This window comes from Charadrius vociferus, unplaced genomic scaffold, assembly GCF_000708025.1.
Source record: "Charadrius vociferus isolate BGI_N301 unplaced genomic scaffold, ASM70802v2 scaffold315, whole genome shotgun sequence".
NCBI classification, from domain to species: Eukaryota; Metazoa; Chordata; class Aves; order Charadriiformes; family Charadriidae; genus Charadrius; species Charadrius vociferus.
Genome location: NW_009648453.1, coordinates 1,453,663 through 1,469,647, shown reverse-complemented (window position 1 = coordinate 1,469,647; position 15,985 = coordinate 1,453,663). Strand labels below are relative to the sequence as shown.

Below are 15,985 nucleotides of genomic sequence, written 5' to 3'. Positions count from 1 at the left end.
AGAAAGCAGTTCTCAGACAACCATTCAAACAATGAAAAGAATACGCCTAAAATCTCAACAGGGAGGCCTTTGTTTAGTTCAAAAGCAAGAATATGTTTTCTCTTTTGTGAGCTACAGAAAAAATCCTAATGCTTCACATGCAAGTCTACACACACAAAACCCCCTATCCAACTACCCCCCTATCCAACTACCCCCCCAACCTTTCCCTCTAATGGGCTGCCTGCCTGATTTCAAAATGACCAAGCAATGAAATTTTCATCTCCATTTTTAATCAACTTTAAAATGCAAAACAAGGATACTGATGGTTTTAAGCCCAAGTTAGTATGTGGCTAAAACAGCAGCTATATCTGCATTGGTATCATGTGTACAGCAGCCACAAGGGTGCATTTTCTTAATTACAAGAGTTTTGAGAAGTACTTGGCCTGAACTTTTCTCTATTAACAAGTGAACAGCATTACTCTCGCACAAAAAATCAAAAGGCTTCTGCTCCCTTAGGAGATAAAGTCTGTACCAAAGGGCTAAATGTTTATTTTGTCCAAATGCAGGGGAGTGTAGAAGGGGCTCACCATTTAAATTTAGGAAAAGTACCTTTTAAAAGAATTATTTCTAATTATAAAATAATAAAAAAAAAAAAATTAAAAAAAAGGACCAGCAAGTAATCTTCCAGGCCCTTTGATCGGCCTGGCCCTCCAGGAAAGGTGTCTTAATTCTCTCAAACCTCCCAGTTTCCGATGGCTACATTTGCAGCCTCCCAACAGCTAAGCCTCTTCTCATCTAAATACCCTCCGCCTCCTGTCCTCAGCTGGCAGAGAGCATCCTGGCCGTGTCCGCAGCACGGTGCAGCTCGACAAGCACGCAGAAGCACTTCCCTCTCCTTCCCCGTCCCTTCAGCCAATATTGATGCTGGTACACGACCTTCGGGACTGTAACTGGCCACCTCAGGAGCGGGTGTTTGGGGGAAATCCTGCCCTGACTCACTCCCGCACTAGCTATCTTCACAGCCACAGACTTCCGAAGGGCACTCAAACCTCCAAGGCATTCGTAAGCATGGAAAGAGCTTCCTTGATAGATCTGTCATCTTTCCTACATGTATGAATGCACTCCAAGCCAAGCTGGGAAAACAGGGGGAGGAGTTATTGTCACTTTTTCTAATGCAGTTTATTGTTCATTATACCCTGCTTAGAGACACATGAAAACAGAATCATGCTGCCAGGTATTGTTCTAAAGTTTCTTCAACACAACCAAATCCCTCCCTCCCAGGGATATGAAGGCAGTTGATACGTATATGTTCTATTGTGTAAACAAAAATTCACCACAATCCCATCCCACATCACATGTCGTCTTGCCAAAACCAGCTGTGTTTATGCTCTGGCATCATTGCAAAGTGTGTCAACCAAAACTTCACAAACACATCGCGCTCGGCTTGTGCAGAATTCGGCAAGTCTTCTTCATATCATAACCCTTTACAGTCCAACTTACTCTGAAGGAAAATTCCATTCCTTTTTTTTTTTTTTAATTAGTTGTTTCAACTTTGCCCAAGAGCACCAAAAAAATGGATTTCTCCTCTGGAATATGTGAAACCGGTCCAGCTATCATGAATATAGCAAAATGCATTGCCACTCAGACCCCTCCCATTGTGCCAACGCAAACATCTGCGCAGCTACACAACAAACCGGATCAAGAAAATTATCCAGCTGAAAGCTAACCTAGGAAAAATACAAAAATCAAACTACACAACGTTTCTTTTTCCCCTCTCAGCTGGACCAGTCCTTTGTTCTGGTTCAGTAGATGGTCACACAACATGTGGATGATGACACACAAGCACAAACAAGTGGCAGAAACTCCAAGAGGTTGGATTACCTTCTTCTACTTAATGAGCGCCTTCAACTAAAACATTAGTTGATCTAGAGAGCCTGTAATGACAATACAACACTAGACATAGTATCTACTAAATCATCACTTCATCATTCGCTGTAAAACTCTGAGGGTTTTCTATTCACTTGCTTTCTTCACTCATTTCACCAATGAAATCACAATCCTTCATATTATGTATCTATTTCACATAGACAAAAAAGTTAACTGCTGAACTGTTACCAAGACCCACTGCAGAATGTGTCCACAAGAACATCTACTCATTTAAGACAGATCTTAACAATTCAAGGTGTGAGTCTATGCAAAAAATTGCATTCTTGAATTTGTCGGCTGCCCATTTACTAGCCTAATAAACAAAGCCCTTACAGGAATCTTTGGGACAATTATCAATCAAAAAATGGATACATGCATTTATGAAGACATTAAAAGGCAGCTAGCACAGAATTTGTAACTAAGCCACCACCAAAGGCATGTCGAACAGCAACTCTGAGTGTGCTGATTTCCAAGGAACAAATAAATCAAGATACAGTAGATTGTCATCAAAACCAGAAGTTGCACAAGATGAGCACCTTATACCCTACATGATAGCCCCTTTCCTTTTCATGCAACAACACTCTTGCTCCATCCACAAAATTATCCTTAATCAGTATCGGTTGATAAACTGAATTTTGTTCAAACAAAAATAAAGACTTCCAGTAAGTAATTTAAGCGAAGTAAAAATTTAAAACCAAAGGCTTTTATATATACAAAGCCTAACCTAGATCTATTTCCATGGGAGAAGTTCCTAGTAGTTTTGCCAGTGGCTGCAATTACCTGAGCTCGACGAAAAAAAAGAATGAGAACTTTCCCGCTGACTCTCAGGAACAACAGCAGCAGCAGCACCAAGTTATTTCATTAAGAGGATCAATTAGAGCAGTGTACCGAGAGAAAGCGACAACTGTCCTATCACTCGGAGAATTTAAAATATTCCGGGAGAAAACACTGTCAACTACACAGGAGGGAACATTCCTCTGCTGGCAGCCAGCAAGTTATGTAAACTGTATGCAAAAACAAAGCCATCTATCTCCACCTACCTCTTCCATCTCAAAGGAGTCCTTCTGCTGCAGCATTAGATTCATTATGGATGGGTTTGCAAGGGGAGCGCAGGGGTCTCTACCTGGCGATACCGTGGGTAGCCTTTGCGTCGCGGTGCTGCTGTTGGATGTACTGGAACTGGTGCTGAGGCTTGGCGAGTCCAAAAGACCAGATTCTTCACACAGTCTATCCTGGGCGCTTGCCAACGTGCTGCTTTGCACGTCTGCTGGAGGCACAGTACCCTCTCGCTTATCATCAGTCCCAGCAGGAAGGTTTCCAGGTTTATGTGCAGCATTTGTCTGACTACCGGCTATCTCCTCCTTTACAGTAGCCAAAAAAGAGGGAGAGTCTTTCTTTTTAGAGTATTTTGGTAATTTAGACTCATTTTTAACATCGTTTTCCTCACTCCCCAGTTCAGCTGGACTTTTCCCTTTTTCAACAGGTGAAGGAGTGGAGCAGCCGCTACCATCGGCTTGCTGTGTGCCACACAGATTGAGCTTTGACAAGGTCTTCATTAACCGACTGGCTGTATTGCTGCGGTTTAAAGGGGGAGGGCTGGATGCCTCTTTGCTAGAAGACACTGAATTCATACTACCAATTTTCTGCAAAGGAGTCCCAGAGACTTGAGAATACAAAGAAGAAAAAGCATTGGCCACAGTAGTAAGCACTTCAATCTGACGAAAACGACCTGCACAAGAACAAAACATAAGGCAGAGTTTACGAGGATGTTTTCAGTCGTCACATCCCAGACCTGTCAAACCATCTCTACACAATGGTTTGAATTCTCAGGAACAGCTTTCTTCATATCTGAAGAGGGAATTTTCATCATAATCTCTGCCCACCCACGCCACCCTCCCTGCCCAAAATCTCCTCTTACTTATATCAAGGGCCCCAAAGGTTGACTGAACACTGCCTTGTCCCATAACGTGAAAGTGATACTGCACAGTATGAAAAAATGGAAAAACCTTTGCAAGAGTCATTACTAAATGCACACAAGAACAGCATGGACAGCCTTCACAAAGTAAAAAAGGGACACAGGTATGCAAGTGCAAGTTAATTTACAAAGTGCTAGGAAAAAAAGGGTCACTCGCATTGCTCTCCATCTACAAGTACAAGAGGACATTTCAGCTATGCCCTCATTTCAGCAAGGCTCATTACTGACCTAACAAAGCTCCTGCCCAAGTCAATAGAAGTACTGGCCCAGATTTCAACAACGACAGAAGTAGGTCACTGCTGACAGCTTTCAAAAATCCCACCCAGATACTGAAGAACACAAGAAACAGACAGATACTGCTATTTGTTTCAGTCCTCCGAAGCTACAACAGAAGACAAGCTTAGGAGCGAGACAGGGACGACACAAACCAGAAGGCAGTATAACTTACAGGGTGCCTTTCATTTCCCTCCCCTACTATAAACCCCCTCCCCTCACCTCAAGGTGTACAACACTGATGGTCACCTTTTGCCATATTTAAGACCAAGCAAGAGTTTTATTATGGATTCTGAATAGAATTTGGCCTTTAGGCTGTAAAGGGGGTTTGCCAGAATATTATATATACACATTCTTTTGGGGTTGTTTACAAGGTTCAAAAACTTAAAATTCGCTTCAAAAACATACTTACTTGTTAAAGCAAAATTTGGATTTTCCACTTCCATGCGCTGTATTTGGGCATTCAAAAACACTTTGATATCTATCCCTCTGGCAAATGACGATGAATTAAAAAATCTTGCTGGAATTTTTGAAGCAATATCTGGTTCATCTCTTCCAAAACCAAGGTTATAGAGCACTTCTTCAGGATCTTCCTCATAAAGCTCCAATAATTCAGAAACACTAAACAAATGAAAATATGTTTACTATCTACTTGTCTCCTTTTAAGACCCTGTCCCTCCTGTCCAACTGCTAATTCAGCCCAGTAGCCAGCTTGGTCTATTGTACTTTTAACTCCTACAGCTCAACCTACTTTAGGACATAATTATGGAGATCTCTGCCTCTGAAGTTTTGGTTCCCATCACCAGAGCCATCAGCCCAGACATATCTCAGATCCAATCCTGTAATTTAGAAAGTCAGCCCTTATTCTGCCAAGCTCGTATTTTAAAATGTCATTAAAATTTGACATTTCTAACGTTTAGGCCCATTTGTTAGTATTTACTGCAAACCACAACTGAAAACAAATAGTTTTTCAAGCAACCAAATGAAAATTCCCTTCTCGGCTACTAAATGCAACAATGCACATAAATCAAGCCAAGTCCATTAAACTGAGGAACAGAAGCAAGTTTTGCCAGCAAAATGCAGCCAAATTCCACTGAACTGTGCCATGACCTTCAAAGCATAGTACTCTTTTACCTTGAAACAGTCGCACTGCTTTTTCCAGACCCGGTGGAGTTCATACTTCTCCCCTTCTGGTGGAACTGCAGCCTCCTCTCCTTCGCCAGCACACCATTGCTGTCAACACAAACGGAGAAGACCCCAGCGATAAACCTCGTTTGTTCGGGCACTCGATCCTTCGTCTCTGAGGAGAGCTAAGCCGCCAGTGCCGCTGAATTTCTCTCTTCCCCTTTAGCGTTATCTGGTTTATATTAGCCATGTCATTTATTGAAATACAATAACAAAAGCGAACCCTGGGACGCCTCAGTAAAAATGTACGTAGACGGTAAGACTTTGAAGGCAAATGCAAGCTGAGAAAACAAATCCCTGATCTCCCCTTGCTGCTCCACCCTCCCCGATCCCACCCTCCTCCAGCAAGGAAGCCCGGCCTCGGGTGAGCCGCCCTACCCTCCCTTGCCTTTCCCTGCCTTCCCCGTGCCCCTGCCTCCTCCAGCAGGACCACCTCTCCATGGCAGGGCCACCTCTCCCTGCCTCAGGTGCCCACCTCCCCCTCACCTCCAGCCGCCACCCACCAGCAGTGCGAGGCTGTGAGCTGTCCCGGCAGGGGCCCGGGAAGCCGAAGAGGCTCCAGGTTGGACGAAAGGGAGCAAGGTAAGTTCCAACCCAGACTGCTGGCCAGTTTCTTTCCCAATCCCAAACTATTTCCTCCCTGCATCTGGAGAAGCCGCCTCAGCATCAGGTGGTACCTTAGGCTCAAACATACCGTTACAGCCAACCTCTCTGGGGGACAAACCCTCCCAGGGTGAATTTTACCATACAGATCCAAACACACACACACGCACACACATATACAACAGAACAAGCACTGAGAAACCAAAGAAGACAGAAGATTCACCTAAAAGCACATTTATGGAGCCCGGCTCAGGAGTTGCAAGGACGCTGCCCACATGGGCTGTGCCAGTATTTGCTGAAGTCTCAATGGGTTTTTAGTTTCAGCACATATTATTTAGAAGCTCTCCCTGAAAAGCAGGAGCCTCTCCTCTCTCAAAGTCTTTTTTTTTTTTTTTTCCCTACTCCCCAAGGACATCTGCTCTGAAAGGTAAAACTAATTTTCCCTTGAAATTTATGAAATGGTGAGGGGTCAGTGAGTCAAAGAAGGTAAATCATACTAAGTGACTTAGATTTGTCATTCCTCTATTTTCCTACTGTGACCCCAAAATCTACGTTAGGTCTGCTGGAAGAATAAGAATCTGCATTTTTTTTCTGCATTTCCTGATGACTATTTCTGTGTTATCTGGATCTTCTCCTTCCCTCTCATGTAAACAGACAGGAGCAGAAGAGCTTTAGCTCTGGGGTAGCCTCCCCGACTTCACTGCCCCCTCTCCCTCCCGCCCTTCAGTATAAATATTTCTCTGAAGTAAACAAACAAACAAAAAGATGTTTACCATGTTTCCATTTGGGTATCACTCCGTAGATGATTAGCTGCAGAGAAAGAAGAAGTTACGCACAGACCTCTTCAGAATTACACTTCCCACAGCTGGTATGAAGAAGCAGGCAGCGAGCGTGTTTACCAATGCCCCCGCATAAGCCAGATTTTTCTCTTCCCATATAAATGTGATTGTCAAGGGTTTCTAGTATACGGCTGATATAAAGATGATCTGGTTTATTCAGGCTCTGTGTAGAATAAAATCTCACACGGACACACGTTTACATACTGTCATTAATAATATTAACTTAAAATTTAACATGCGGTAAGCTAGTAATTGTTATATAAACCATTTATTGCTTTGCAATTGAAGGCAGGATTACCAGCTGCAGGGCTGTTCCCAGGCGGGAAGGGGAGGAGGAGAAGCGGGCACGCGAGGATTGCTCTGGTAGAGAAAGTAAAGAACGTAAGAAAGGCAGCTGGCCCCACGGCCAGGCACCGAGACTGTGTATTTGTTGGTCTCTTCATCAGCACAGACCGCTCTCGAAGTGGGGCAGGGCACCGGCTGCTTGAGCTGTGCAATCCGTGGACAACAGCCAGGTGAAGCCGGCGGTGCTGATGAGACCAGTGGCCGCACTCGGAGTCGAGAGGGCTCTGGAGGAAGACCAGCCACCAGGAACCATCTGGCCACCAGCCTCCAACAGGGAAGTCAGCGCCTTCTGCAGCTGGATCGGCCCAGCTCCACACGGGAACATCCCGGGCACCATTATTCCTTCAGAAAATCAACACCCTGACAAGCCAGAGAGTTGAGCCCCAGCCTTAAATTATGGGTTCCCCAAGAGGTGACTCAACATTAACAAATTTGCCCCAGGAGACAGGCAAGGAGCGTACATATGTTATAGCAGCCCTCAGAATTGGCTACAAAAAGAGCAAAGTAATGTCAAACACGCTGCCCGGAAAACCCTGCATCTCAACTCGCTGTGCCAGCGGGGCACAGTCAGCGACTGAGAGCAAAACATGGAAACCTCACAACCTCTCTCTTCTTTTCAGAGGCAACTTAAATGTATAAAAAACGCAGACACCACATCTCTTTTTTTTTAATATATATTCTTACCTATAATATGAAGGTAAGCCTATCTATATGGATTAGCTGGTGACTAGTCTGAAGTGCCAAACCATGGGTTTTAAGAGCTCAGGAGTGGGCTGGGGTTACAGGACTCTGCCCGATGCCCCCTGTACCATTCCCAGAGGGCTCTGGCTTGTACATGGACTCCGGCAGCCAGGGATGCACAAGGGCAGGCCATTCATACCAGCCTCAAAGGGGCTGTCTGTCCAGCAGGGCACGCAGCGCTGCTCCAAACAGCTCTGTCGTCCCCTTGTTCTCAGACGGGAAGCAAAGCCCAGCAGAAACACTAGCAATCCTTACCCAGGGAAATCAACCAGCAATTCTAGTATTGGGACCTTTGTCATACGAAAAGAAGGGAAATGACCTTCTGCCTAAATCATGCTAAACATTCATAAAAAACCCAGAAATTCTTGGGAATGATCAGGGGAAAAAATTGAAAAGAAAAAAGTGATACGGTGTTTTAAAACATACTGACTCTTGTATTCTTGGTCATATGCTCAGAGATTGGATTATCATTACAAAGAAACTTTTCCTATGAAATCTTTGTACTGCAGGTAATCTAACAAGCAGAAAAGACTGTCAGAAAGAAAATTTCATCCTATTTAATCTATTGCAGTAAGAGACTAATTTACTGCTTCTCCATCATTATCAGATCAAGGTCATTATCAGATCAACTGTTTTCCTTAGAAGTCTTGAAGCTTTAAAAATTAAAGATATTTCCTTCCTCCAGGCCCTGTCCCTCTACTTTGACACCACTAGCAAGACCGCTGTGGAAAAAAGGGCTTTCTACTATATAAGTTCAGACACTTTGCAAAAGCTGTAGTTCAAAAAACATTAAATGCTAAAGGGGGCGAGTAGTTTTGCATTGTTTTTTTCCATTTTACACCGAAACCAGATATTGTTTTATATTGCCTATCCTGCAGATAACCCCAGAACCCAGTTTGTGAGACCACTTTTATCTATTTTATTTCAGGATGCTGCTGTTTGAACAGGATCCACAGTGTTTTTGTTAGTTTATTTGTTTATGGACACCTCTACCCCATGATCAACAGAGAGGCTAAAATCTTTTTTCTAGCAAAGAAGTCCACCATGAAGAGCCACATCTCCTTCCCCTTAAAAAGAGGAAGAGAAAAAAAAAAAAAAGGCAAGCAGCTAGCGACAGCAAAGTGTATATCGTGTCTGATCCAAAATACTTACTCAGCTTTGGTGTTTTTCATTTTTAAAAGCACTTAGCCCTTAATGGGTTTGCCTCTTGCCTGACAGAATTTCATTCCTCCTTTCAACAGCCTGCACATGCCACTCCCAAGGGATTTGGTGGAAGTGGGGCATGCCTGGCTGCCAAGAGTAACCCATGGACAAGAAGAGCAAGTAGGAGAAACCACTTTCTCACAGCCTCAGCGTGTGCTCCAGGCTGTGCTGCCGCTGCGGGCATTAAAATGAGAAGGCAGGAGTGAATTCAGGGATGCCTCTGACCTTCGGGTTAGACCAGAATGTTTAACACCAGTGACAAGTCTAATAAACTCAAAAAGCAAATCTTCCTGCATTTTCCTATGTGCTTCGTGCTGGTTTTCTACCCAGCTTTATCAACTGTCTTTGACCAGAAGGGAAATGCTGTCTTTCAAAATAAAAATAAAAATCAGATGACTGAACTTTTTTTATTTTCTAGAAAAAGAGTCATAATCCTGCCACACCCACCTTCAGCTCCCAGGGATAAGTCATCTTCAAAACTTCCTCCATTTCTCACCAGCATGCCTGAAAACGTACAGTGAGCAGTTCAACAACTAGAATGCTGCAGTGTTTTCTTTCCAACAGCTTGACTAAAGATATTAGCAAGACACTTCAGTCAATACAAAAGGATATAACCAGACTATATTTACAATCCCTGCATTACTCATACGCTAAAAATGCACTAAGAAGTGAGAAGTTACATTTGAGAACATAGAAAAAAAATTTTGAAAGAGAACGCCTACAACACTGCTTTAGTTTTGTGCTCAGAAACACCCCCGCGTCAACCTGAGAGCAAATTAATTGCAAGTGGGAACCTGGAGGTACCACCCAACGCATCTGTACCTTCTGGTGCTGTGTTATCTACCCTCCAGACATCTTACCAGGGGGATCCAGAGTCTGAGTCCAGCTTAAGCATTCCCCTCTCTCTCCCTGTACCGGATTAAGAGTTGAAGCGAAGACTCCAGGCACAGCAAGTAATTCCTCTGCACCCTGTCACTACCTGCACATTCTCGCTGTACTTTGAACTTTAGTACTCAGACCTGCTCAGATAGTAAAATTTCCAGGGGTGGCAACCGGAGTTATTAGAGGCAGAAACTGCCTAATGCTCGCCAGCTTCGACAGGAAATTACAACCTCTCTGTTCTGCTCATTTTGGGTTGAGTTTTTTTGGGGGACTTACTAAACTGTCCAGAAAGACTTATTCACGATCTTTTCCCCCCTCTCCAGTTTCTCGGGCACAACTGCTGCACAGTGAGAATAATTCAGCAACGCCGACTAGGCTGTGGTTTGTGCTAAAGAGCCGAGGTCTCAGCTGAACATCCGTGAAAGCAGTTCCCAGCAAAAGAGATTTCAGTAGGTAAAACCTTTTCTTACCCTTCAACAGAGGATTGCTTTGCTCATCCAGGGAGGCTCCCAGAGGCGTTCTGAAACCACAGAAGAGATTAATACTACTTTAAAAACTTGCTGCTTCATGTCCTTCCTTACAGTGTGTAACAAGCTTGTGATAGCAGCAGTTGTCCCTCCCTCCGCCCCCAGAAAGCACAAACATCTGAGGACTGGCAATAACTTCCTAAACAATCCCCAGCCCTCTGGACAAATACGCCTTATAGGGAAAAACAACAAAACAGGTTGATAATAACTGCAAAGCGCAGGCACCCGTCAGTGGCAAAGCTCAGGGGTTAGCAGCCCTCTGTCAAGGAAAATCATGGGCTGCTCAGCAAAACACCCAGAAAAAATGAGCATGTGTTTTTGAATGCACTTATTGAATCATCTCGTTTATGTGACGAAAACTGTTGCCATTTTTCTACACATTTAAAAATTCTTGGAGAGCAGGGTGAAAAGCTGTATTTGGTGATCAGGAACAAGATAAAAATCTTGACAGCTATGTTAGCTGTCACTTGCCAGTTCTGATACTTTACAGACTCTTCACTGTTGGCTCTTATTTGGATGATCCCTCCTATCGCTGCTCCCCGAAACCTCACCGTGAACCTCATGGTGCCCGAAAGGAGCACCAGAAACCACACAAATGACAGGTCCAATCCCTCTCTGGGTTTATGCTACACTTGTTGACATTAGCTGGATGTTTCCACATCTTGTCTCTGAGACGTGTTTAACCAAAGGCCTGTCACTATTAAGGAGTGCAGCATTAACTTTCAAAGCCCAAAACAAATTCAGAAATATAATACTCATAAGGAAGGGGTAAGCAGATGATTTACGTGCCTATATTATGTAAGTTTCATTTGGGTTTCTAATTAGACAAACACATAAACCTGCCCAAAGACCTGAAAGTAAACAGTGCTCCGATACAGTATTTGTTTTGGTGCCATGGCCAAATTAAGCAAGGAAAGTTTGCATCTGCTTTCTAACAGACCTTATGCTTCACAACCTGGTTGGTTTTTTTTTTTCTTTTCCCTCTGAAAAGAGTTCACACTTTCCACGTGTGGGCTGCTGATAGGGAGCAAGCTCACTCCGACGTGTCTTTTGCGCAGCAAAGCAAAGCCCCACTGCGGTGAGAGGCCAAGGGAAACAGCCAGAGCATCCAGGTGCAGGAGGCTGTTTCGGGTGACAGGACAGACTCTGCTGAGGCTCAGATATTTGGAGTTTCTGCGTGTTTGTCCCGTCAGGGTTGGAAAAAACTTAGGGCCTATTGTCTAAACCTGTCACGCTACAACAAGCCTTATGTTCTGAGGTAATAACTATGCCGGTTGTTTACTCTCTGGCTTTGATGGGTGCGCTCCGATCCTCCTTCCTCTCCTTCCCCGGTAGCTACTTCCACATCTCTACCTTGTCGATGCAGAAACTTGCCGGCAGCGACTTTGACAGCCAAGGTCAGCACTGCACGCACCGGCTGGCTGAAAATGGTGAAAGCAACCACTGAAGCTGGCGGGTTTTGTTTTTCAGAAATGAAGTCCACCACCTCTACAGCATGTTAGCAGCTACGAGAAACGCAGCCCCGTCAACCACCCATCTGCTGCCCTGCTTGCACCGCTGCACACAGGCACAGCCGCCTTTACACCCTCCGCCTTTGAGAAACCTGCATTTAAGAACTAGACACAACACGAGTTTAAACAAGGGACAAGTACCCACTCAAAAATCCCCCCGGACAACAGCACAGACAGCTCTCCCTTTCTGTGCCAGCCTGTTTTTCACCGGTAAGGCCCACAAGGCAGCCTGGCCGGCTACATCTCAGAGCTGCTCCATGCCCTGGGGAAGGTTGTGGCTGGGGGACCCTTCCACTGGCTCGGCCCTCAGGACTAGGTCTCCCCACTGGAGGTGCATCACAGGAGGTCCCCATCATATTCTGGCAGCCTTTGCAACCACAGGGCAGCCATAGCAAAGAGTAAGTAAGCATGCGTGTGCCTGGATCAAGGGATCCTATGGTTTTGCCATTTGTGTTCACTCATTTATTACTCTATTTTAACATATATGGCAATAACTTATCTCAATATCAGTCTACAACAGAACTGAATGAACCACATTGCTACGGGACATGGGTACTGAGCAGGTAAGAGGATCCCGCACAGCCTCAAGGCTTCCTCTCATCCCAGAGGCGGGTTTGCTCGGCTTCCAGTTGTGGTAGGGTGGTCTTCAGCAAGGGGACAAGGGTTTTGCACTGGGCTGTAAAAGCGTTTAAACCTCAGCTTTTATAGCCTTAATTGGGTAGGAGCCATGTTTATTTTAAACTTGAAGTGAAAAATCTCTTCTGAGGCATTTCAAGAACTCGCTTCCTGCACATCTACTGGAGATGGCTCCTAAATACCTCTGCATCCCCTGTATTGCTGGCAGAGTTTAAATACAGTGAATCAATATAATACACACATCAAAAACTTCTTTTTTTCTATCAGTATAATACAAATATTTATGTTTCCTGTCTTAGCTTTACAAGAATTAAAACTAAAAACCTTTGTAAGCTTCCTTATTACTTGAAAATGCCCTTTCACAATACTGGGGAGAGAGCAAAGGATGCCTTTCTCAAAGGCACATGATTCCCAAAACATGAATGAACCTGAAACTCTGGGTAACATATGACATTTGGGTAACATTTCTTAAGCCTCCACAATTCTCAGCACAGTGTGATACTTGCTTTTTTTTTTTGTTTTGTTTTGCTGTTGGTTGGTTGTTTTGTTTTTTTAAAAAAGTGTCTACCAAGTTAAATAGCATGGGATATTAGCAACCCTTGTCTCTTCTCCGAAGCAGATGTGAAACACAGATGCCAAGTAATAAGAGCCCCAAACCACTAACATGAATATCAAGGGACAGCTAGTAATTCTTTTTATCCATATTATAACACTGTTGATGCTTTTGGAAACAAACAAAGGAATAACTCTTATAAGCAGATCTATTTATGCAGCGGGTTGATACTAAGTTTTTTTGTGCTGCTGCCAACTCAAAACAGAAAATTAGATTTTAAAAGTGCCAATTTTCTTCTAATGTACATAAGCTTACAGAAACTCAGACAAAATGGAAAGGACTGCTTCTATAAAATACGTAACAGAGAAAATACTTTATTTTAGTAACTGAAGGTTCACTTGTAGTAATGGCTATATTTTTGCAACAGAGCTAACTTGTAAGCATGAGGCTGTGTGCTGGACCAGAAACAGAAGCTCAGTCTGCATATGTTGCCCACACTTTGTAGCAATCAAAGCTAAACAAATAAGGATTATCACCAACAATTGTAAATTTCACTACTGTTGTTTTAAAGTATACTTTTTTAAACAACACACTACAGTATCTGTAGGGCTGTTCTGTCTCCTGTTATTGCTGTCCTCTTTTCCTATATACATTGTTATCAAGAGACGATCAGTTCGAGGTTTCCATACACACTGTCACTTTATAACAGTGCAAGTTGAATAATCACTTTACTTCACATACTAGCTACTGCTCCCATGTGTATAGATACATAAAAATGAAACCACTCTGCAGTTTTAAAACACGAGGGACTGTGCACTACTCCAGGCAGCAGGGATTACACCTCTCAGACACGAACCATATATGCACGCACTCTGCACATTACAGAGTCAGAAGCTAACTCCAGTCTGAATAGTCTGGTTTAAGAGATCTTTAAAGAAAATTTTATCTTTCTGAGGCGAACACAAGATCCTTCTGAAAAGATTTACAACAGTAAATAGCTATACTTTAAAAAACCTCAGTGCAAGGGCCACAACGGATTTCACAGACGTGCATGAACTAAATTTGCATCTATGTATTAGCAAAAGGGTAAACTCATGCTTTATTTCCTTACGTGTAAAATATGGAAATAGTGTAAAAGAAGAATCCCATATTTTGTGAATCACAGATGCAAACACATTCCATAGAAGTGTTTGGTGCCAGTTTTAACCACAGTTACTGGAGCACATGAATAAAATGGCAAGCTTTGTGTTATTATTCAAGATTTGTGACCATCTATTAGATGTTCACATTGTCAGTTTGTAGTTTTGTGCTATTCCTTAAATTCCTATGGAAATGGTAATGGTGACAAGGCCAGGGAAGGTTCTAGACAGAAATCCTGCAGATACAGAGGGAAGTGGCACTGCAGCATTAGGAAGAATTTCTCTCTCGGGGGCCTCTTCCCCCTTCACTCCTCCATTTTTTCCCTTCCCTGCTCAAAAAATACTTCTAATAAAGCACAAAATGTATAATGCTTATTTTTATAGATATACTTTGCTACACCAACAGGACACCAGATTTCAGGTAAAGTGAGAAAAATCTTCTCCCATTTTGGCATTCTGGAAGAATGGCCTGTCAGGTCCGAACATTGTATTTTAGGGATAGAGTATGATTTCAAGCCTCTAGCTGCCAACACCCCCTCCAAGGCACAGCCTGTAGATATCCAAAGAAAACTACCGAGGACCCTGTAGCTATAAAGCAATCCACTCTTCAGGTATGGGAGTGAGCTCAGCTCAGCCACTCATGGGATCAAAAGATCACAAAGGCACAGCTAATCTCAGAGGTAAATTTTCATCTTAATGTCGCTGCTCTCACAAGGAGAAGGAAACCAGAGATATCAAGTAGGGGAGGTCTTGAAATGTCATTGTTAACTACTGAAATCTAATGGTTAGCTCTCCCCCACCAACTCTGGCTCTGAGGGCTGCTAGGATTGAATGGAGAAAAAGATGGGACAAAAGCAGCTGCTACTGGATGTAGCACTTACGCTTTTACGTGACTGAAGATGAAGAAAAAGTAATGCTGTTAGCCTGTTCCAAACACCAAAGAAGCATTTTGTAACAGCAACACGGAATATATGTACCACATCTCAAGGATGGCAGGACATTGAGAAAGACTTGGATAAATCAAGTTAGGCTAAATTGTGCCATCAGTCCTGAAGAGCCAGTAGCCATCGCAGTGAAAGCTTTGTGTCTTTAAATCTGCAGCAAAAGCCAGGCAAGGCAACAGGGACGGCTGCAAACCGAACCGCAGCCCCTTGGTGAGAAAGAGAGCAGCTTCCAAAAAACCGTTGCCTTCCCTCAACAGAGTTCCTCCCTCAGTGGCTGAAAGTCTTCAGCCTTGTTAATGAGGCACTAAGGAGGGAAAGGTGCCAAAAGTCAGCTCTTCACTAGCCATACATACATACATACGCTACTGCTCCCCATCCCCTAGTAAACCCAGCTGAAGGTATAGCCCATACAGTACCGCAGGGTGCCCCTGAGAGGGTCGTGACAGCGCCGACGGCAAACACCACTCCAGAGCCCAGAGATGCCCACGCTGACCCACGGGAGAGGACACTGCCGAGATTTCCTCCCCTCCACTAAGTGGGAGCTACCCGGCCCGCCACCCCGCGTGGGGGACCCTGAGCTCCGGCCCCGTCGGGGGACCGCAGGGCCGCGGGCTCCGGCCCCGTGGGTGGATCGTGGGGGCCGCGGGCTCCGGCCCCGCATCAGCAGCCAACCGCCGGCGGCGGCCGGAGCCAGAGCGGGGCGGCGGGGGCGCCCCCCCGTCGC

At 44.2% G+C, this 15,985-nt stretch overlaps 1 protein-coding gene across 1 annotated transcript in view; it reads right to left on the bottom strand.

Annotated features, from left to right (window-relative positions):
- SSFA2 (sperm specific antigen 2) overlaps positions 1–10,539 on the bottom strand; it is a 36,545-nt gene extending 26,006 nt beyond the window's left edge. The window contains exons 1-6 of the mRNA XM_009885617.1: positions 10,422–10,539; positions 9,517–9,573; positions 6,715–6,751; positions 5,288–5,386; positions 4,566–4,774; positions 2,946–3,634 (exon numbers count right to left, since the gene is read on the bottom strand). Coding sequence (XP_009883919.1) covers positions 2,946–3,634; positions 4,566–4,774; positions 5,288–5,386; positions 6,715–6,751; positions 9,517–9,571 — 1,089 coding nt within the window. The 5' untranslated portion in view covers positions 9,572–9,573; positions 10,422–10,539. The remainder of the gene's footprint in view (positions 1–2,945; positions 3,635–4,565; positions 4,775–5,287; positions 5,387–6,714; positions 6,752–9,516; positions 9,574–10,421) is intronic.
- Between the last annotated feature and the right edge of the window lie 5,446 nt (positions 10,540–15,985).